General features: G+C 38.3%; 1 protein-coding gene across 1 annotated transcript; it reads left to right on the plus strand.

Annotated features, from left to right (window-relative positions):
- Nucleotides 1-309: 309 nt before the first annotated feature.
- Nucleotides 310-5,075, plus strand: gdf5 (growth differentiation factor 5). Its single transcript, XM_056750866.1, has 2 exons — nt 310-1,180; nt 3,353-5,075. The coding sequence occupies exons 1-2, from the start codon at nt 514-516 to the stop codon at nt 4,213-4,215; spliced, it is 1,530 nt and encodes a 509-aa protein (XP_056606844.1). The 5' UTR covers nt 310-513; the 3' UTR covers nt 4,216-5,075.
- The last annotated feature ends 18,710 nt before the right edge of the window (nt 5,076-23,785 follow it).

Raw genomic sequence — 23,785 nt, forward strand, 5'->3', positions numbered from 1 at the left:
GAAGAAATATTGCACTTCAATAAATCCGGACAGCATGACATCAGAGAGTAATTAAGCCCGTTTGCGTTGGAATTCCGTTTCCAATTCCTGCGCTCAGGTTTGCGCACAATTCAAGCACCTGCACATTTGTGTGTGCGTGTGTTATTTTCACTGGACCACAATCAAACTTTGAGAGAGAGAGAGAGAGAGAGAGGGGAGAGAGAGAGAGGGGGAGCATTACGCCATCCTTCCCTCTCAGAATAGTGGGATTTAAACAAGTCTCGTACAAGATACCAAGCAGAACCGCCGGACTTCAAGGAGAGCCACTGCGCGTTTCTGAATGTTAGATGCAGCTTACTTTTGAAACTGGATCACTATGGTTCTGAGGAACGCGTCTCATAGGAATGGTTTGGACAGAACAATTGACCAGACGTTTCCGAATCTGAATTTTTACCTCTCCAAATCCGTTCATGGTAGCGCACCTACAGCTTTTGGTCATTTCTTCACCACCAAATCTCAAAGGAAGATCAGAGGATGAAAGTTCTGACTAGTTTCCCTCTTTTACTGGGCTGCTTGACTCTCTTACACCTGGACGTTATCTCGCATGCGCTCACCGGAGCGGCGGCGGCACAGCGCACCGGTCACCGACATACCGGAGCGGACAAACCCAATCCAAGCGTTTTACGGTTAACGGGAGCGCGCAACAGCACGACGCCCAGAAAGCCCGTTGACCACGCGAAGATATCTCGCATCAGGACTGGGCCTCCTCTGATAAAAAACGAGGCCAACCCAGTGACTGTACCTGTTATCCTAGGGCACAGAGAGGCCGTGCGCTCCTGGGTACCCAAGGATGCGGCGCGCGTTGCATCCAGCGCGGCATCCTCATCCACCATCCATCACCAGGCGGGACACAACAAAGGAAAAGGAGTTTCTAATCACAAATCTGCCGTGCCGTCCCCGTTAAGAGCAGCTCAGCCCAAAACCGCGGTGCTGAAAAGCAAAGCGCCAGCACCAGCCCCGCTGAGAGCGAAAGGAACAGTGAAGGGGATCGAAAACGAGGCACTCAAGCATCCATTGGTCACCCCGCATGACTACATGCTATCCCTGTACTGGTCACTGACCAGCGGAGAGGTCAATACAAGTGTCCTGCACGAGGCTGGGATGGCCAATACCATCACCAGCTTTGTGGACAGAGGGCAAGGTGTGGTATACGTTTGTCATCATTGCCAGACAGAAATTTAACTCAAAAGCTAAACGTCTTCATGTATATATTTTCTTTCAGATATATTAATTCCATAAAACATGTGTTTAATAAATGATCCCAGAACTCACTATATAAAGCCAGATAGAGTGCATAGCCAATCGGTGCCTTGAATCTAAACTTTAATTTAATCAACAACAAAAAAAAAGTGGGTTCCTATATTTCCATTTGTGTTATGTCGTAGTTTGATGACTTCACTTTTCTTCTTAAATGTGAAAAATAACACTACTAAAGAAAACTAGGTGTGTCCAAACATTTGACTACTGTATGTAAAGGGAACATGTATATTTTAGATGTTTAAAGAGTCACTATTTCATCTCATTTTTCCATCACTTCTGCAGCTCACCTGAACAGTCCCGCTGTGTGACATATAGACTTTAAATATACATAAAGATTTCACCTAGTCTGTAGATTAACTTTAGGTCATAAAATGACATGTATGTTGACTTTACAAGAATAATAGAAGTGGTTAAGGTGAAGTACCGCAGGAGAGTGTTGAGACTACTTGAAATCGAGCCCATTTGAAGTCCACTGCATTTACGTTAAATTGCCCCTTTGTGTTTATTCAAATGAAAAGTCAGATGAAACGTATTTGGAGAACATGTGGCTTAGGCACGACACACAGGCAAGCAAATCGACACAAATGTTTGAATGCACAACATTTTTCTCTACATTATTCCGCACACACACACGCACGCATGCACACACACAGAGTTAATCAATTGCACTCTCTCTGCCCTCACCATGCAGCTCAAACTTTTTCAGGCCGTGTTAGTGAAAGCCACATGTCACGGTGGTAGGCCCACTGGTAAATAGCTGCAGGTTGATAATAATGCTGTGTTTACAGTATGTTGTGGTCTCTAGGCCGAAGTCGTCTGGTTCTAATAGACTTTCGAAAGCAAACTGTTCTTGGATAAAATGAAACCTTTGATTTTTACAATGCACTGCTTTCATATTGCGTTGCATGCAGAAGGGACACACACATGCACACGCTCACCAAATGTGTGATCTGTGATCGTGGAAAAATGTAGCTCTGGTGTTCTTAAAAATCTGTTATCTCATTGTAATGTGGCAGTATTCGCTTACAAAAAATGTTGTTTCAAATCAGCTCCTAGTACACTTTCTAAACATAAACTAAATATAGGAAAGTATTTTTCATTCTACTTTTTCTCCCAGGTGGAAAAAAGTGCCCTACACTTAAATGTACTGAAAGTGCTCTATGTTTACGTATTACCATCAACTGTACTATTCTGAGACACATTGAATACAAGTACAAAAACTATATTTTTATTATATAGTACATTATGGAAGTGTACTTAGGTAAAGTGTACTTAGTGCACTTTTTATACCTGGGCAATAAATAACTGAAGTATACTTGACTTATATTGCCAGAAAAGTGATCTACTTGTACTTAAAATTAACAGATATACTAAAGTAAAATGAGTTGTGTTTCAAGTATAATATCTTAAATTTGAGTTTTGTTGCAATAGACTACTAAATAATTGAAAACATTTCATTTTAATTGTACTACTTTCACTGGTAGTTTACTGAGAGTATACCTCAAAGTGTACTTTTACAAACCAAAAAGTTAGCTACAAGTAAGCAACAAATTCTGAACTAGTAATCTATCCAAAAGTTTACTTTTAAATTTGAAGTACACTTAAAAGCATACTTTACCAATATACAAAGTTGTATCGAAACAGCACACTTAACAAGTATACTACATTGATATTACATTCATACAAGTACATTGTACACCAGTAAATTGATATTAGTTTACTTAAATGAAGAGTGCATCCAAAAATAGTCCACATTGACTTTCCATAGTAGGGATCAAAAATATTATGACGAAGTCAATGTGGACCATTTTTCACTTACTCCTTTAAGTATACTAAGAAAACAAAGTATATAATGAACATAATAAAACATAAAACAAACATTTAAAATCAACAATTATGAATTGATGAAAGGATTATTTTTTGGCACAGTATGAATTTACATGCCACATCATAAAGAAGTTAAATTGTATTTTAGTCTATTGTCATTGCTTTCCAGTGCTTTTTCAGTGTTTTGAGCGCTATTCTTGTTGACCCTTGACCTTGATCTTCACAGATGATCGTGTGACCCAGCTTAGACGCCAGAGATACCTCTTCAACATCAGCTCTATGGAGAAGGAGGGTTTGTTGGGCGCGGAGCTGCGCATCCTCCGAAAGAAACACATGGACATCCGCAAGACCTCATTTAACGATGGCACGACTTTTTTGATATTATACACCTGTGCAAAAGGTAAGCAGACACCCATCATGGTCCAGTCTCGCCGTGTCGATCAACACAACGCGCCTTACTGGGAAGTGTTTGACATTTGGAAAGTGTACAAGAACTTCAGAAACACACCTCAGCTTTGCTTCGAGCTGGAGGCGGTGGATCAAGGCCGACCGCTTGACTTGACATTACTCGGCTTGGGTCGGATGAGTCGACAAACAAAAGAAAAGGCCTTTTTTGTCGTGTTTGGACGTACGAAAAAGCGAGGTCTGTTCTACAACGAGATCAAAGCCCGTTCGGGTCACGACAACAAGACGGTTTACGAGTACCTCTTCACCCAGCGTAGGATGCGTCGGGCGCCGTTGCCCCGTGGTACAAAAATATCCAAAAAACCCAAGCAGCGCTGTAACCGGAAGCAACTGCACGTCAACTTTAAGGACATGGGCTGGGACGACTGGATCATCGCTCCTCTGGAGTATGAGGCCTTCCACTGCGACGGCGTCTGCGACTTTCCCATCCGTTCCCATTTGGAGCCCACCAATCACGCCATCATCCAGACCCTCATGAACTCCATGGATCCTCGGTCCACTCCTCCAACCTGCTGTGTTCCGACCAGACTGAGTCCCATCAGCATTCTGTACATCGACTCGGCCAATAATGTGGTGTATAAGCAGTACGAGGACATGGTCGTGGAGAGCTGTGGCTGCAGGTAGCGGGAAGTCGCTTGCAGACATTTACACAGATGTGAGGGAAACAGAAACTCTTTTAGACTCCTTGTGGTGTCTCTGACTTTTTAACCGCTAAGGACTTCGAACGTTCTGCGTCCAGAGATTTACAGAGGGCATTGGAGAAGCTTTCTTTTTGTAATGTCTCAAATGTCCTCGTTTCCAAAAAGAAAACACGTTTATATAAATGTCAGATTAGTAATTTAGGCCATGTACATCACTTACATTTTTTGTGTGAAATGGACATTTCATATTTGTTCAATGTGTGCCACCTTGGACATCGCAGCTCTGGATTTTCAGGTTTTTGGGATTGGGTGTGCTTTCGTGCTGCCACAGTCAATCAGCATCGTCGTGACATGTTCATGAGAATACAAGGTAGTTAGTCACATGACATTTACGACTCGAGTGATTGGCTGCAAAATTGACTGGTCAAGAGATTCCTGCTGGTGAAAATACACCACTACTCATCACTAGAGATTTAAAACAGTTCAATGGTTCTGCAATGTTTTGCAAATATAAGCTGCTCAACAAAAGCATATTTTCAAAGGTTTTTTTCTAAGAATTAGCAATTGTTTATAAAAGGTCCAGCTGTTATATACAGTTATGTTGTTATGGTCTTTATTGAGCTAAAATGTCATGTATTTTAATGCTATAAATATAATTCTCTATTTCCAGAAGAAAAATGTTGCTATTGGTTGCTTTGCCATTTCTATAGGTTCAAGGATTCTGCTTGGTGAACGTCTACATTTTTTGTAATTGTGATGTAAACCATTTTAACAAACGCAGAACGGTGTAAAGATCAACAAATACATTTAAAAATGAGTGATAAACAGATATTTTTATGATGTCAGCACTGTCAGAGATAACATGTTTGCAAATAGTTTTAAAACGATTTTCATAATTAAAATTGTAATTTTTATGTAGTATTTTCACAATTTTGACTGATAGCAGTGGATTGTCAAAATAAAGAAAACGACCAAGAATAATGATTTTTTTTCGGAAGAATGTTTATTTTTCGTGTAGGCATTTCCTGTTCAAGGGATAGTTCACTCGAAACTGAAATTTGTTTCATCATGGACCTATTTCACAAGCCTGTGATGACGCCTTCAACGGTCATCAGCATCGTAAACCCTTCAAAGATGTAATATTTACATTTTTTTTAGATGTACGTACTTTCATAACACTATACTTTGTATTATATTAGCTTTGCATCAAATTACAAAAAAATTGTTAACGCTAATGTGAGGGTGCTTCTTATACTGCGTCTATAGCAGTCACAGTAAATTTGACATTATTCTTTCATGTGACTGCTGTTAACAGGCTCTCTCTATTTTGTTGAAAGTAGTGAAAACACTATCGTTGAGTTTTTCTTTGGCAAAAAATATATTTGTGGAAGTCTCGCATTCACCGCTATAGAAGTTAACCCAACTATGACGACTTCCGAAAACGTGAAAAACATCCGTCAATCAACCTCACGTCATTCCAAACCTGTATGACTTTCTTTCATCTGCAAAACACAAAAGATATTTTGAAGAACATAAGTAACCAAACAACACTGGTCCCCATTGACTTCCATTGTATCACTACAAAATCACTGAGACATTCCTCAAAATATCTTCTTTTGTGTAACCGAAGAAAGAGAAATATTTAGGCCTTGAAGAACATAATTGTGAATAAATGACTACAGATTTTTATATGAGCTTTTTGCCTTTAAAGAGTATTTTGCGATAGAGACTCTGTCACGACGCTTCCATTCACATTGCTGGGAAAAATGCAGCGTTATGCAACAAACCTCATGTTTATGCTGCATCCATGTTTTGTTAGAATTACCGTAATTATGAAATCACAACTCGGGCTGTTCATGTTCTCAGAAACTATTTCTTTCCTTGGCAATGATCATAAACGGATCCATGTGTGCCTTCACTGTTGATGACAGCGAAACCACTTCTTTAATTCACAATCTATATTCTCTAAATCTGAATACTGCACACGCACGCACAGGCTAATACAAGCCGGCTCAATTCAATTATGAAGCATGAACTCCACACGGTGTCTATTTTCACAACATTAAGCCGTTTAAGCAGAAACATGAATTGTTTGCAGGTTCAGGTTTCTGTTGTCACTGTATGTGGCCCTGGATCATGGCAGAGTGTCAAACTAGATCAGATTGTACAGGATCACACAGTCTAATGGAGATATGTTTTGTTTCCTCATGTAAGTAGAGCCACCTGTTCGCCTGCGTCCGACGGCCGCTTTAACCCGTACATCTAATTGAATACAACTTTAATTGCCCACCCATTAGCCTGTGCAGATTTCACAATGATACTTTGAGAGAGTTGACAAAAACATGTCTGTGTTAGCGTTGGCCGACGCACTCGCTGCTCCAGAGTCTCTGCACGCTCTCGATTTTATAGGTTTCCCGTGGCTTTGCGCTAAGAGCGTGTTTCCTAAAGCGTAATCTCGCCCTTTCTCTCCATCTCTACATTTCTGTCTGCAAGGCCTAACATTTTTGTTGGCTTGTTATCAGCTCTGGCATGGAAACCTTGAACGATGTTTAACATTTTTCAAACGCAATCTTATATTTCCCTGACAGATGTCTGCAGGTCATATAGCGGGCTAATATGTATTGGAAAAAGAAACTTAAGATGTTAGAACGTTGGCAAAGCGGGGATCGAGAAAAAAATAATTTTAGATGGGAAAAAGGATAAAGTTTAATGAGGTTATAAAACACGAGAGGATATTTAACACCAAACATTTCGCCGCTTGTGAACTTTACATTCTAAAGTGTCTATATAGGCTACTATTCATTCAAATATTTTAAAACTTAAACTCATGACCTGAATTACTTCCAGGCCCTCCACCATGTTACTAGAAGAAAATGTTTATTAGTTGCTCAATTCTCTAACAGATATGTTTACAGGACCTGAGTGAATACACACAGGCAAATCCAATAAAAATGTAAATTCTTTCATTGTTTATTATCCATCTCCTCACAAACCTGTATGACTTTCGTTTTTCTGCGGAACACAAAAGAAGATGCTTTGCAGAATGTTGGTAACCAAACAGCACCGACCCCATTGCCTTCCATTATATGGACACAAAACCACCGAGACATTTCTCAAAATATCTTCTTTTGTGTTCTTCTGAAATCCATAAAAGTTTTCGATGACATGGGGGCGAATAAATGATGACAGAACTTTTATTTTTGGGTGAACTATCACTAATACATCAGGTGCACAATGCAGACACGTCCAACAATCCCATCCATACAAATGTTTGAGAAACAGCCAATATAGTGTCATTCAGTCAGGCAAGACAACCTTTAAATTTCATGCATGATCCTCCCAGCATGACCCTCTGGTTTTGGCCGCTGTGCTGATACTCTGAGGACGATTCTGATCCCGCGGCTTCTGATCTGCTTTTGAGCCAACATGGGAGATGGATGGGTGGCATGTTTCTGCGACCTCCGTCACCGGATTCGACAGCTGCTTCCATGCATTCCATTGAAAGCAGATAATTTCATATGCTTCTATTTTCTATTACTTAATGATGTAAGAACACCATTCAGGGCTCTGTGACAGTGAGAGGAATTACAAGTGATCACTACAGAAAAGTCCAAACATGAGACCCCATTGACTTCCATTGTACGGACACAAAACCACCGCGATATTTCTCAAAATATCTTCTTTTGTGTTCCACAGAACAAAGAAAGTCATAATGTTTTGAAGGATTTGGGGGTGAATAAACGTTGAAAGGATTTGCATTTTTTGGGTGAACTATCCCTTTAAGCCTTCAGCAGTGTGGCACTGAAAGTAGATGCCAACATGGAAAGCCCTCATCCATCACAAAATGATTAAAACATGCAAGGCGAAAAAAACACAAACCAACCTTTATTAAATATAGGTTATGGGTTTGGTATTGCAGATCCAAGGTATAATCTTGGTTCCAAAACAAAACCACATACAATATTCACTATTCTGATCCTGTTCTATTTCTTCCCAACGTGGCGCACACCTGCAATACACGGGCGTTTTTAGTCGTCACCAAACCTGTATTCTCTCCCAACATTTGCTGGCCACCCTGTGGGAATATTTATTTTGTCCTTACCGTCGTGTTTTATTGTGTTTATTGTAGTATGCCAGGCGTGCATTCTCCTCACACCAGACTAAAATGGGAACTGAGGAGGCGGAATTTACGTTGGCGCTTATAGCTTGTTGAAAGACGAACGCACTAATGTATAGCACATTGTATGGGGGCAGACGAGAATATTTCGGGATGTACTATGCGAGACCCTGTTCTAGCGGTTTAAAGTTGTCGAGGTGGCAAATCATGCTTGGTGCAATAAAACTTATTTATTATTGTTTGATTGTACATTTCGCTGGAAGCCTTCTGGGGCCCGAGAATAGAAAGGAAGTGGATTTTCAACAAGAAAACAGGTTCCGCTGGGAATAACATGGCTCGGTATAAGCTGTCAAATGAAATCGAGTGGTGCTTGTATTGGGATTTCTAGAGAATACAGGTATGTTTTGTTATAACTTTTATTGCATTTGGCCAAAGTATGAAACCTAAGCCGGGTGGGCAAACACACAGCAATGTCATTTAAATCAATGCTGAACCCTTTGAACCACCTGAAACTCATGTACACCGTGATGTCATTTCCTGTGTAAAACACACCCCACGTTGGATTAACTGATGAACACAGTAATGTTCTGCTTTAAAATGTTGCCAGCAAAAGGTAAATAACTCAAGCTGTCATATTTAAAGAGCTCCCAGAGGAAAGTTTTATTGCTTTTATAGCTAAGGAGATTTGACAGAGTTCTCAGTTGTGTTTCATTTAAGTATCAACGTTCTCAACGAAAAATAAAACAAATGAGACAATTGTTATAATACTTTAAGTATGGAGGTGTACAATTAATGTAGAGGTAAAATAATCTGGATTTGGGTAAATTTGACGAGAAATTTATGACTTTAAATAATGACTTTTGATTGTGGACTTGGCGAATCCAAGGTCTGTTTGTGACATTGTTGAATTCTGTTCTGAAAGTCTAATGATGAAATTTGTGAGATTTCTGCCTCTTTTTCTTAAGAGAGATTTCTGAGATTCATGCAAAAGTTTCCATTTGCTCCCCATTTGATGTCTCTCTCATTGATGTCTAATTGCGATAACATATGTCATTTTTATTTTATTTGGGTTGGTTTACCCCCAAATAAAAATGTTTTGATTGTTTATTCAACCCAATGTTGCTCCATCCTGTTTGACGTATTTCTTTCATCTTATAAAGCAATTCAATATTCACTGAAAATCCTTAATTTTCTAACCTTCAATCTTTCAATTTTACACACATGGGGGTGAATAAACATAAAGGATTTTAATTTTAGGGTTAAACTGAGACCATTTAAAAAAATCAGTTTTTCTTTTTTCAGGTATTTCTTCGGGTAAAATTATAATTTTTGTTTCATTCTGTGAAATACAAACAATATTTCTCCCAACTTTCAAATAAAAAGAAAGTTTCTATTTCCATTTATTTGCAGAGACTGAAAACTGGAGAAACAGGTCAAAATAACCACAAAAACAAAATACAAAGTTCATATTCACTTTCAAGCAATACAACAGTTATATTTATACATGTATTAAGGCAAAGTTTGAAATTTATTATATTAAACAGTTTTCATGTGTCTTATCATGCTCTCAATCTTTCACATTGCTGTTGAAATTCAACAGACACTGGACTGAAATCCTGATCAAACGAAAATTTGAAATGCTCTCTTAATTTTTTCCATGGCTGTATATTTGCTCTATGCCTATATGTGATTTAGGACTAATATTAGAGAGTGAAACAGGTCTAATTCATCTTTTAAAACTGTACAGAACACAGGCGCAAAAGTCAGGATCTGTTATGTCCTTTGGAAGGCTTCCAGTCTTAAACTCATGGATAAACTAATAGACGAATACAGAATAGCAAGAGAGATCGACACAAAACATAGAGGATCTCCTGTTCGCCAAATTCAGCCAAGATTGATGGATTATAAGGGCGCCCACGCACAATTTTGATTCGCCATTAGCCAGAGGTCATTATTCAGGTCTTCAGAACATGCTCAGGTGTTAAAAAATAATATTTGCAGGACGGTTTTGGGTCTGGATGGTAAGTGGGCCTCCACAGACTGTCTTTATACCTGGGCATCCTTCTCCTACCTTGCTGGCCGGCATCTGTGCAAACAACTGTAATCAGAGCTTACGGTAAAGCACAGGCAATTCCCACTGAGAAATTTCCAGCGCTTACACAAACATCTTCTTAACTTCCCCTGTTATGATTGGCCGTCATATTTAAGGCCCAGTCACACACAGGTACCCTCGCGTTTACGCTTTCTGTGACGCACGAGCTCGGTACCGCGGCACACGCTTACACACGCGACGACGTACCGTCATTTCAACACTCGAACATATACACAAAAAGAGCTTTGATAAGAGACCGTTCTTCAGACAGGCACTGCTGGAGCCCTTGAGGATCTCAGAAACCAAAATGATTTTCATTGTATTAATATTATTTTATTTCCAGCAACAGTTTGAGAAAATGAGTATTGTCTAGTCTGAATAAACAAATAGTCAGTTTTAAAGCAAATACAAACCACATGAAAGAAAAATCTGAGATCTTGCTAACATCTCAATTATTTCAATAATGAGAATAAATGGAGAGCAAATGGAAAAATGTGTCTCGGATATTTGTCCTGACAAAAAAAGACCCAGAAGTGTCTCCATTAGAGATTCAGAAGTGATCTCAACAATGTCAAAAACTGGGCACAGATTTGTCAAAGTTTAATATGAACTCAAACATTTCGCGTCAGAAATCCAGATTATTTTACCCATACAACCTACATTTATTTTACTCTTGTCATTTCAAACCTGTATGACGTTCATTCTTCAAAACAAGATATTTTGAAGAATGTTGGCAACCGAACAATGGCGATACTCATTGACTTTCATTGGTTTTGAAGTGAATGGGTACCACCTTTGTTCGGTTACCAACGATCATCTGCTTCCTTAGTTTGAACTATCCCTTTAAAAAAAACCAAACTATATTAAAGGTCTCATGGATAGTGCTTGTTTATGTTTTTATACTGTTATATTAGGTCTACTTATGACGTTCGCGTAGTTTTTATATTCAAAAACATCAAAATCAATAAGTAATAGGCTATTTTCTACAAAGGTTTTGAGGCCAGATCTGTAAACGCTTGGTTTTTAATGGCAGGCCGCATTCAAGACTTTATAAGTAAACGCCCACTGCTTTGATTGGATAGCAGTTTGTGTAGTTGGAGCCTTCTGTGAATTTGGTTTGAGACGTAACGTTAGGTCACACATTAGCACCATTCATAGATTTCATTGCATCAGAATTATCTAGAACCTTGTGTGATATATAAATGACCTCCCCACATCAGTATTTCATGTGACGCAATCGCACGGGATGATTTTACCCGGATGTGATGGCAAGGCTTTGCATATGTTTGTATAGCCTATAGTTGTATTGCATTTAATGAGTTAGGACCGTCCCTGTCTCTGCGTTTGAGACCCTTGATCCCAAACCGGAAAAAATATCACCGTAATCGTGGGTTTCTTTCCATGGCAAATAATAAATTGGGAGACTCCCGGTAACGTATGGATATCACCCAGCATCCGAAATAATACCAAAACACTTCAAAACAGCCTCCATTATTCGCAAACGGTGTATAAAACCTTGAAAGATTATGTATGAGGCCGCCAAATCACAGAGATGGCGATTCGCACAGGCTTAAGATCACAGACAACCTCTGCAAGTATTACAAATGTCCCCAGGTAATACTTATCTCGTGTGATAGTGCTCAGGGCACATCAAGCGATCTCTAGCAAAGCAATAGTTACGCACAGTACAAAAAGGATATATTCTCATATAAGATTGTTGCACCATTCCTAACGGATCCAATATTCACGACACAGCACAGCAGTGCTTTTAAATTTTAGTCATTTCACAAATCCATTGTTGATCTCCGCTTTGTTCACGAAGGATCCTCGGAGAAATGAAACGAACAAACGCTTCATGTTTTTCCCACATGAGCTGGAACGTCTTTAAAATGAAACTTTAACCCCACATTACTAATCCGAAGGAAGGTTATACAGCCACTTTCTGTGGAGGCAGTTTTCAATCTATCAATGTCGTCATAGATGGTGAGGCCTGGTGTCAATAACAGATGTAATCTTAGTAACAAGTGAGTTTTCAGTTCTAACATTTACATGATGTTCGTTTGACTACGATTCCCTCTTATAAAGCAAAAGCACAGGTTCAAATTGTGATTTTAATTCATCACTCCTTTAAAACATAAAACATTTTAAACTTGTAAAGTACTTCAAATTTAAAGTACTTAAAATGTAAAAAATACAGCCTTAAGTGTTTTTGATTCAACCGCCCGGCAGCATTCATATCAAACTGTAGCAGTTTATTCACAAGCTGAACATGCTCACCGTCACTGAAATAATTCTAATTTTTCTGTCCTTCTTTAATGCTGTATCAGAAACAGGTGGCATACTTACAGCCACTGGACCGGTCTCCCATACCATGAATGGACAGAGTGAGGGATCTTGCTAAGTGTGTGTTTATCTGTTTCATCTGAGACCAGCCTTGAACTGCCGTTTCCAGGGGGAACAAATCATGTAAGAACCAACTTTTGTTCATCGTGGTTTTGTGCAACGTGGCTTCAACTAACATGCTGACAGTTCCTGCATCTGGCACCAAATGTTAACTTCACTCATGGTTGAGCTGGGCCCCAAACTACACACACACACACACACACACACACACACACAACGACTACAAGATTCTGCTGACATTCTCACCCATTACCCGTCATTAAGAAAACAGAGCTCTCTCTCTCTGTAAGGTGCTAGGCAAACACACCACCCCTGAAATATGAAAATATAGGCGCTCCCCAAAGCAATTTCCTTCAGCGTAGCTTTGCTTTGAGTAGAGAGTGAGATAGTGAGGAGTCTAAGTGAAAGTCTCTTTAACGTCTCAACTGTTTCTGCTTGACATCAATGAAGTTAGAGAGCTCCTTTTTTACATCTCAGCCGTCTCAAATGCTTCTCCTGGAAAAAAGGACCTCATACTTTACTAAGATCTTCCAAGATATCAAAGTAAAACATTATAGACTGTCATTAAGGTACTATGAAACTTAGTGGCATCTAGGGGTGAGGTTGCGAATTGCAACCAACGGCTCAATCCACCCTATTTTCCAAGCCCTACGTTGGCTGACACAGAACTTGGATGTTGTCACATTTACGTTTCTTTGCCGAAGGAGACAACGTATTTACAAAACACGTCCTGTAGAGGAGGCTGTCCGTTTGGGGCCTTGTAGAAACAACATGGCGAATTCCATAAGGGGACCCGCGGCGTATGTAAATAGAATAAGCTCATTCAAAGGTGATAAAAACATAACGCTTCATTATGTAAGGTCTTTATACACCTCTGAAGATATAGTAATGTATATTATATTGCATGTATGTCAGTAGATCCTCCAAAAAAGTACACACAGCACCTTTAATTCCTAAACTGACTAAACTGATTATCCAAATTTTTATTCCCTCTTTTTATTCTCTTACAGTTTTGTTTGTGTCTATTAATATCTCTTGAAGTATTTCAAAAGAAAACAATTTAAGGAAAGTCAAAAGTTTAACAAAACATTACTTCATTGAGCCACGCTCCTAAGAGCAACCTCAAAGTAATAAATTGTTCAATTGGGCTCGTCATAAAGAATCTAAACCTCAGTATATTTGACCGTGAACTCTTTCTGCTCTTTCTTAAGTTAACCGCGAGGAACATTTATCTCTACAGATGTCCTTTATTGACAATAGACATGTTGATAAATACTGATTATCAAATCACTCTGTTTGAACAAATTGTAGTACTTCTAATATGAAGAACAATAGTCAACATCATATCCGTGAGGATTTAAACCACATGACTGGTGGAGAAACCCTGCTTGAGGTTTAGAATGAGTTGACATGAGTAAATAACAGTCTCAAGCTGTTGGGAATGTGGAAATCAGTGTTGGTACAAATCATATTTTAGTTCTCTAAAGAAAAATACATAATAATCTATTTTGTAACACTCTTTTATGACTGGCTTTAGTATGTTGGTAAATCTGAGCACAGTTTGAGACACCTTTGAAATCTTTTATAAAACTCAACAGGATACGAAATTGTCTCAATCTGCTTTCCATAACGTGTTTCATCTCATTGATGTCTAGGAAAATACAGATAATAAAGAGACACTCCAAAAAACAAAGATTTCTAAAAGGTTCTTTGTCGGTCTGAATGTAACCTTTCTGTAGCACAGCAGGTTCTTTGCAATGGAAAAGGACCTTCAGAATACTTCTTGTTACACCGCAGCTCCAACTGGCTTTGATTTGGAGATTCTGAGCTGTCCTGACGTTAACTGCGGTCTAACACGGCATCAAAGGTGAGCGTGCGACATCCTCAGCGAGGATCACAGGAGAAATGTCATGTAATGAACTGACTCATAGTCTCATTTCGTCAGATGATCATCCAACTTAAGTGGCTCAAGCCTTTTACCTGAAAACACTTTCCCTCACTTGACGGTTTGCGGTCATCCATCACACAAACGCTCTCTTTCTGCAGCCAAACAAACACAGCTCCGTAATGATTGTCCAAGAGGCTCTAATCAGAACAAACAGACACAGATGTGTAGTGGAAAAAAAATCTAACCCAGCCACAAAGATTTGTGGTTAAAACTGGAGATTTAACTATACATTTTAAACTTGACCGAGTAATGAGGAAAAGTGTATAGGTTTATTATTTATTATATATATTTGAAGAAATGTACTCTTGTCATTATATCATAAGCAGGGCAGTGTTGGCTTTCTCAACATTTATTTATCTGCATTTATTTATTTATTTATTTATTAGATATTACTTATTAGAATGATCTTGCTTGTTCTATAAACACAATTCACTGTGCTCTGTTTTACCTTTCTGTGTTTTTCTGTTTTTCTTATTTGCTCCTGTAAAGCTGCTTTGGAACAATGCACATTATGAAAAGCGCTATATAAATAAACTTGAATCGAATTGAATATTAGCCAACTTTTTAGGTCACCCTGATGTCAGGCTTGCCAGATCGGCATTACATCACTAGCCCATTGGCCAACCAAAACAAGCCCAATGACTAATACCAAAACTCACATATGGTTCTATTATACCAAAAATTAGGATTTTACCGACCCTGCTATGCATTACACAAAATTTCCTCTTTAAAATCAACGTAAAGAAGAAATCATAAACACAAAATCGACAGAACTGGCAACCTCGCCTTAGATGCTAGTTAAACAGGTTCCTATCTATGCTTTTATTGCTTATTGGCTGCTTTGGTTATTTTCAGTTTTTGGTCAAAAGTAGTGGATTTCAAAAACGTTTTTATTAAATTGAATTTCGGTCCAACAAAAGTGTTATGAAAGAAGTTTTCTCTGCAACCCTTAACAAAAAAATATATATATATATTATAGCAAACAAAGGTCTTTGTGAGACCGGCCTGACCCTAAACTCATGCCACTTCATGACTCAAATGTAATGAGTAATGTTTTGAAAGCACCTCAGAGCAAAAGTGTTTACTCTGCAGGATGTCATTCATCGAATGGCTTACAATCATCTCTGCACATAAACTGGGATAGGAAACCAAATTTTCTTAAAAAATATAACTTCCTTTTTAAAGAAGCAGAAATGTTCTTCAAAGATGGTGATGACAACTTGTCCCTGTAAGGCAAATACAAACTGAATTCATCTGAAAACCTCACATTTGAACTGTGATTGGATTAGTCACATTGTACAAAAGTGATAATCACATTCACTGTTTCTTCTTTCAACTGTCCCATCAATCTTCTGTTATAAAACCACAAAGGAAGGCCAGACAAAATAACAAAAACAGCTGCTTTGACCAAAGCCACAGAAACACACACCGATTCTTACACTTTTAAGCCACCACACTTTCTAAGAACATCATACAACTCGAATTCATATTATATATATATATATACATATATATATATATATATACTATATATAATATATATCAATAATGTAATCTGATAATGGTATGTATTGTAGAGAGGGTCATGGGCAGTGGAAGCCGTCCTGGTGCGAGGTTGCGATAGGTCTTTCTGCTCATCCAGTCTAGAGAGCACAGTCTTTCAATGAGGCCCTGGCCAATGGCCAAAAAGTCTCTCCTGGACGTCTCAGCTTCACCAATAGAAACCAGATGGAAACTTGTACAACAACGTGTGGATAGAGAGACAAGTGTTGAGATTCAGTTCAGAGAAGACGCTATATTCCAGGTGTTCTGAAACTATACCATAGTTTGTGCGAGTTATTTGATGAAATTCTTGCCTGCTGGCGTAAACCTCAAATATGCATTTTCTTCAAACGCATTCACATGCATCTTGCCAGGTTTACGTCAAAGTCTGTTTTCGGAAGTCGTGCCACTCAGCGTCCATGCAATGCCTCTGGGCAGCTATATACATCATAGCAAGTCCACAATCCTATCTACTTGAATGGGGAATGCAGATATTTCTGAAATCTCTGGCGAAAATGATACAGAACAGCGACAAAACACAATTAAATGGCATATTTCAGTTCAATAACTTTGATTTGCTAAGCTTAAATTGCCCTTAAAATCACCATTTTCGAGATCGCCTCATCTACTGCGCCTGCGCATAGGCTGGGATGCGCCTCCCAGAGAATCGTCAGTCTTTATTGATTGACGATTGGCTCGTTTCACTGGAAGGCGGGACTTCCTTCGATACAGTGGCCATATTGACCGTTGCATTCCTAGCCATTCATTGTACATCAGTGGCGCATCTTGTTAATATTAACATCTTTGTTTATGTCTTATTGCCAACACGTGTTTGAATATACAGAAGTGTGATTTTTGTCAATGAGAAATATTAATTTTATAATGTTGTGGAAATTTGTCTAATTGATCAAATCTGTGGTATTTATCTCGGCTATGCACGCATTTTGAAAATTCCTTCATGTTTAAATTAGCACCTGGAATTGCAGTATGGAATACTATAATAGTTTTATAGACCCTGGTTGATTAAGAAAAAATAGGATACATACAGAAGTGCAAAAAGTAGGTGTCAAAATATATTCTTTAGTGGACTAATAATGTAATTTTTGGCTTGGTGGGAATATTTTGCTGCATGCGTGTGTGTGTGACACACAGAGAGAGAGAGAGAGAGAGAGATAGAGTATATGTGTGTGTGTAGGGGTGTTCCTGAAGTAAAAAATGGAGTGTCACAAAAATATAATTGATGTCTTTGTTTGGCAGGCTTGGTTTTCAGACTCCTAAGAATCCTTGCGGTGAAACAGTGCCACAGAGAGAGAGAGAGCAGGACGGAGGTTGATGGAGTGTCAGACAGAAAGAAAGGAGCTCTTTCACATACTGTTTGACTGCTAAGTAGTAAAGAGAGAACAGAGCTGTGGTGCTGACTGAGATCACCTGAAACACACAACACTGACCAGAGATCAGTCCTCTGAACTCACCATAACCCCTGGAACCCTCTGCAAAAACCTTTTACAAGCTGAAAACGGTCCATTTGTGCCCTATGATCACATTTCGGCGACTTTACACTTTCCAGACAGACTATAGAGAAGCTTGGTCCACTTATTCAGGTCAACTTATTATGAGCAAGAAGCCGCAACTTGCTGTCTGACCAACGGTTACAGAAGCCAACCGAAATTATTTCGTTTTTCATATGATATTTAAGTCTGGGTAAAGCTCAACTATTATATAAAAAAACATTAGGGAGGAGCCTGGATCGTTTTGTCAAATCACAATGCTAGAATATATGAGAGGCCACTTTCCATCCTCAATTCTTACAGCATCTACATTTACATTTCGCCATTAAAAAGATGCTTTTATCCAAAGCGACTGAGAGCATTTGTCTTAGGAGTCAACCATGAGGAACAATAAATTATAATTCTGCATGTATCTTTCTTCCAATTAAAAAAGAAAAAAAGACTCTACTATGAAAATACAGATAATATGTTTGTGACTTTTTTGGGTTTCAGCTCTTTAAAATCATACAGAGTTTCTTCGTGCTTATTTTGACCTTTTAGACCTTGAGAGCTTCCTGCTCTCTACACGCTCTAAATGTACGGAGAAAGTAGCACAAACATCTGAGGAAGAAAGAATGTCCCAAATTTTATTTTGTAACACACTGTTCCTTTAACTCGCAATTTCCAAAAAAGCATCTCTGCCTACCGAGTTCAATCAGTCGAGGAATTAGAAACGTTGGCGTACTTTTCTGTCTGCAAGACGGAGAGAGAAAAAAAACTTCATCTTTCCTTCTCTCTTCAAAAAACAGATCCAGCTGTACTCGCTTTAGCTCCTGCCTAATCAGGTTTAAGCTAATTATGAACTTAGATCAAATTCTATAAACAAACACGGCCTTCAAATCACTTACTTCACAAAGTCCCATCATGCTTTATAGGTTGAAAGAGAGGGTACAGCCACCTGCCCCCCAACGCAAACTATCGAAAACTAGGGGTTTCCTTCCTTCCTTTCTTTAAAAATCAAGAGACGGTTTCAGCTTGTTTAAATAATGTACGTTGTTAACGTAAAGTTAAGAACGGTAATATTATCAGTGTTTCGGAGAATAAAGTTGATGATAATATGAAAAAAAGATGAAAATAATGTAACGCAAACCGTATGTTCTGCGTCCTCCTGTAATCTATTGCAGATCCTACAACTGACATCCAGCAAAGAACACAGGAATGTGGAGTTGAAACAGTAAAATAAACTATCTTAGCATTGGTTTTCACTTGTCTTTTAGAGTCATTTATACAACTCAGGTTAAAATCACTGTTTTGGGACTGCCAGTAAAGTAAGAAATGACTTAAGGCACTTGGCATTCCGTCTGATTTAAATGATGTGGACTACCCACTATGTTTCAATTATCATCTTTCTTAACAATTAGCTGTACTTTACGGTTCACGAAAATCTTAACTCCACCAATCAAAGGATAACTTTAGTTCTGAATAACTATCCTCTGTTTAAGAACAAGCAATATATTAAAGGACTGGAATAATCAGAAAAAATACTTTTCGTCATCTACAAAAAATGGAAAATGAAGCTTCAAAAAAGACACAACATAACCAAAGAAGACCATAAACGTAGTCAAAGTGACTTTGGCGTTCTTTTCAAATCTTCTACTCTAAAGCCACGCACACAAAACTACAATAAAAAGTTATAATTTGATGTCGGAGATTTCTTTTTTTGTTTCATTGAAGATGCATCTTGAACAACATGAAGGTGAGTAAATAATGACAAAATAGTTTTTTATAAAAAAAATCGTTGGTGTCTTTCGTTTCTTACTCAACCATCGAACGGCGATTGCGAAAACTAATGGAATGTCTCAAACGCAGACTTGAGAAAGCCATCACTCTCAATATAAGCACGTTTGCGAGGAAACGGGCCTAAAATCCACCACGAGCTGTCACACGTGATTTTGTGGCGTCTAAAAGGAAGCCTTTGAATTTTAATCTAATTCTGCTGTCAAACATAATTTGCACCGCAGCAGACAATGAAAGGTAAACGAAGCGGGGCTCTTGCAAAAGATCACGTAATTAATTCAAGACTTCACATTTTCGGCAGATAAACAACTTGTCAAGATAGCAGCTGATGTGAATTTCTGCTAAATCACAATGCGCTCAGCATTTGGAAAGGAAAAATCAGAGCTGAACTGAAACAAAGAAACAAATCTGTCCAATTATACATCTTATAATACTATAGAAACTAAAATAAATTATTCCTTTAAACAAAAAAGATTGAAACAGAATATTCTCAAATCATATATACAGTAATATAATACCATCATATCATCAGCAAACTTCTCATCGTTTCAAGATTTGATGAAAAATAGATTTTACGACAGGGTTTTGCATGTGTCCCTTCTGTCATTGCCGTGCTTAGCTATTAGCCTTCTATAAGGAACATGGCACGTTTCACTTCAACACAGTCATCCATCTCACCCAAACCTTCACGCAGCCTCCATCCGGACTCCGCACATTTCGCCAACACGAAAAACAAAATGCTATAAAACACCATTTACCCTGTCATGATGTCATAGTCCCTTTACTCATTTTAACTTATCAGCTCCACTTTTAATGACTCAGCAGAGGCTGAGAACGCTCGCCATGGGCCAATAAATTCAAGCAGATGACTTTAGAGGTATTTTGATTACCTTTTCTGACCGGTTTCCTTCCTTCTTACTTTGCAGAGCAGCTCGCAACATCACCAACCGCTTCGGGCTTCAGGGAGGGTCATGCACCTCAGAATGCATCTGACCAGAAACTTTATAACGGTGGTGACCTTGGAATCAACCTAATCGTGAAGAAAAAAATTAAACGGAAGAGAGCTATACCTTTATACACTGTAGCGACACCATCTATTAAAGGAACAGTGTACCCCCAAATAAAAAAACCTGTCTTCATTTAGTGGTCCTCAAGTTGATCCAAATCTGTATATAAAAAAGAGAAAGATACTTGGAAGCCGCTTTCTTGTAGCTTAGTGGTAAGAGCATGGCGCCAGTGACACCAAAGTCATGTGTTCGATCCCAGGAAAAGTTGCTATTGATAAAAGCATCTGCCAAATCCATAAACGTGATGTAAATTGCAGAATGCTTGTTACCAAACAGATACATTTTACCACAGTAGGAAAAATTGCATCATAATGTATTTGTTCTGTTGCACACACAAGAAGATATTTTGAAGAATGTAGGAAAGTAAAAGTGGAGCACTTTTAACTACCATTGCAATTATTCCTACTATTGTAGTCAATGGTGGCCAAGAACTATTTGGTTACAAGTATATTTCCAGAAATCTTTCTGTGTTTATGAGAACAAAGAAATGTAAACAGATTTGAAGCAACTTGAGGGTGAGTAAATGATGACTGAATTTTTATTTCTGGGTGAACTGTCCCTTTAAGGCTTTGCATTAACCCTAGCGACCACTGCACAGAAAGCTGCGTGACTTGAAAATGTAGAAATTTAGTTCAAATTGGTTGGTTTGTGCTGTGCTCAACAGTTGGCAAACATTCTCAATGGTAAGCGAGCATCTTCAGAAAGACTCTTTTTGGTTTTCTGGAGACGGTTCCCATCATAATTTCTGGACAGCAAAGAACGAAGCAAAGAAAACAAAACGTCAAAACCACAATTTACTGCCGGTGCAATTTTAAAGGCTCTCTCTGTTCTGGGCAGCAGAGGTTTCACACTATTTTTGCTTTTGGATGGCAGGATGTTAAGGTGCCTCGCTGTCATGCTCTTGTGAGTAGCGAGTTCTGTTGCTGTTTTATTTACAAGCTCTTAGCCTCCAAAATCCAGTCTGACATCATCACTCACTAGCTGAGCTTTACTGTACCAATGCGTTGTTTACATAGTGTGCAATTTTATTATCAGAAGTGCTGTTAGGTGAGCGTGAAGTCCCAAGGGGTTTATGAGGGTTTTAGTGGACATTTCAGAAGCAGGCAGCATTTAAAGACAGCATTTGTGCATCAACAAAATGTTTCAAAACTACATAATGCTGCGTTCTGAGGCTTTGGTCGGACAGATAGAACATATTTGATTTTCTGGTGTTTACCATCTGAAAAAAGAACACATGAAAACGAAACGCATGCATTTTAACAAACATGATCCAAACTAGGTCCATATGTGGTTTGAAATCATATTGAGATCAGATTTAAAAAATAAAAACCTTATCCGGGAAGGAGCACAAATTTAACATCAAGTATGCAATATTGTCTGGAAACTGTCTTCCAAGTACACTCGTTTGGCACTCACTCTCTCCTTACGTAATAGCATTTACTAGTATGCACATGCTACACCTAACATCGTCCTATATTAGATTTAAAAAGCAAATTTTAGGATTTGTTTCAGCCATCAAATAAAGGCAGCACTGCAACTAAACGGAATCCCATAATGCAATGCGTCAAGTTTTTAAATACTTTATGCTGACATCAAACTCAAAAGTTGAGATTCTCAAGCGCTATCTGTGTGGCGGCGAAGTTGTTGCCTAGAATCGATCACTTCTGACGATATGATATAAAGCTTAGGATGCAAACAAGGCAGCTCGCAAACTTTTGGAAGAAAGTTTAAGTGTGAGTTGCCCGAAGGTTTAAGAGAGCTATTAAATAACTCATACATATTGTTAGTAGCCTTTTTGGGGGGGTCTGCGCTCTTGTTTTTGAGTTTAAATGACCATTCAGGGTATGAAACGGGAACTGGTGCTTAAAGGGGGGTATCAAGTAGCTCCCCGTTACAGCCCCTAAACTCGCATGCTTGATGTCCTGCTATGGAACAGCGCTGTCCCACGCTAGCGTAACATTAGCGTTGCATTTGGGAGCTGTTTTCTGCCACTGTAAAGAGTCAGATGGGACACTCAATGAAAAACAGGCAGTGGTAATAAAACAGCAACTAAACAAGGAGCCACTGAGCAGCACACGCCTCCTACAGCGCTACAAGGCCAGAGTGCAACTCTGATGCCCACAGCCAAACCACAGCCTGTCTACAAACTGTAAACAGATGGGTGTAAATGTATGTTGCATTTAAAAGGGTTAAGAGTGGGCATTGGTTTGGATCTATTCATTCATAACTTGGCACTACCTTTGAATTGTTTATCACTTGTGCTATTCGTAAAACATTTTGGATAAAAGATTGTAAGATGTAACTGGTTTAAAAAAAATGGTTATATGAAATACACAAGTAAAAATAATACATCCATTGAACAATTAAGATAATTTTTGTATTGTACTGTGGCAATTACAATCCAGGATTCTGTATTCCGACCGAAATAAATCGAAGCAATGACATAAAGTCACTCAATAATAAAATGTGAAAGACTGAGAGAATGCAAAGACGCATAAACCTTGTGGCTTATTCCATCATATATTCATTTTTGACCTGATCCTAAATACGGCAGGCATGATTAATCGTGATTAATCAAATCCAGACCAATAGTTTGTGTTTACATAATATATGTCTGTGTACTGTGCATATACATGTTGTTTTTATAAACACATACACATGCATGAACATATTTAAGAAAATTTAAAATTAATATAGAATTAAATATCATTTCAATAAATAGACATTTATAAATATATATACACATGTGTACTTTTTATGTTTATAAATAAAAAATGAATATGCACAGAACAGACATACTGTATCTATATTTTGTAAACACAAACTTTATTCTGGATGCGATTAATTGTTTGACGGCCCTAATCCTAAAATATATGTGAAAACATTAACAAAACATTAGTATTGTGTTGATTAAACATGAATAAGAACTTGCTTTGTTTGCAGTATTTAAGATATGCAAACATTGCATCTTTTTTGTTACTGTATTTTGACTAGTTTGTCCTGTTTCAATTTTCTACGAATAAATTCAAACATTTTCGGAGTGTTTTTTTGGAGAAAAAAAAACGGAAATTTGTCAAAATAGCAGAATAACTGTATATCA

This window comes from Triplophysa dalaica, chromosome 6 (genome assembly GCF_015846415.1).
Source record: "Triplophysa dalaica isolate WHDGS20190420 chromosome 6, ASM1584641v1, whole genome shotgun sequence".
Taxonomy (NCBI): domain Eukaryota; kingdom Metazoa; phylum Chordata; class Actinopteri; order Cypriniformes; family Nemacheilidae; genus Triplophysa; species Triplophysa dalaica.

Coding starts and splice junctions, on each gene's coding strand:
- gdf5 (XM_056750866.1), top strand. CDS start 514: ATGAAAGTTCTGACTAGTTTCCCTCTTTTACTGGGCTGCTTGACTCTC. Junction 1,181..3,352: donor CTTTGTGGACAGAGGGCAAG/GTGTGGTATACG, acceptor TGATCTTCACAG/ATGATCGTGTGACCCAGCTT.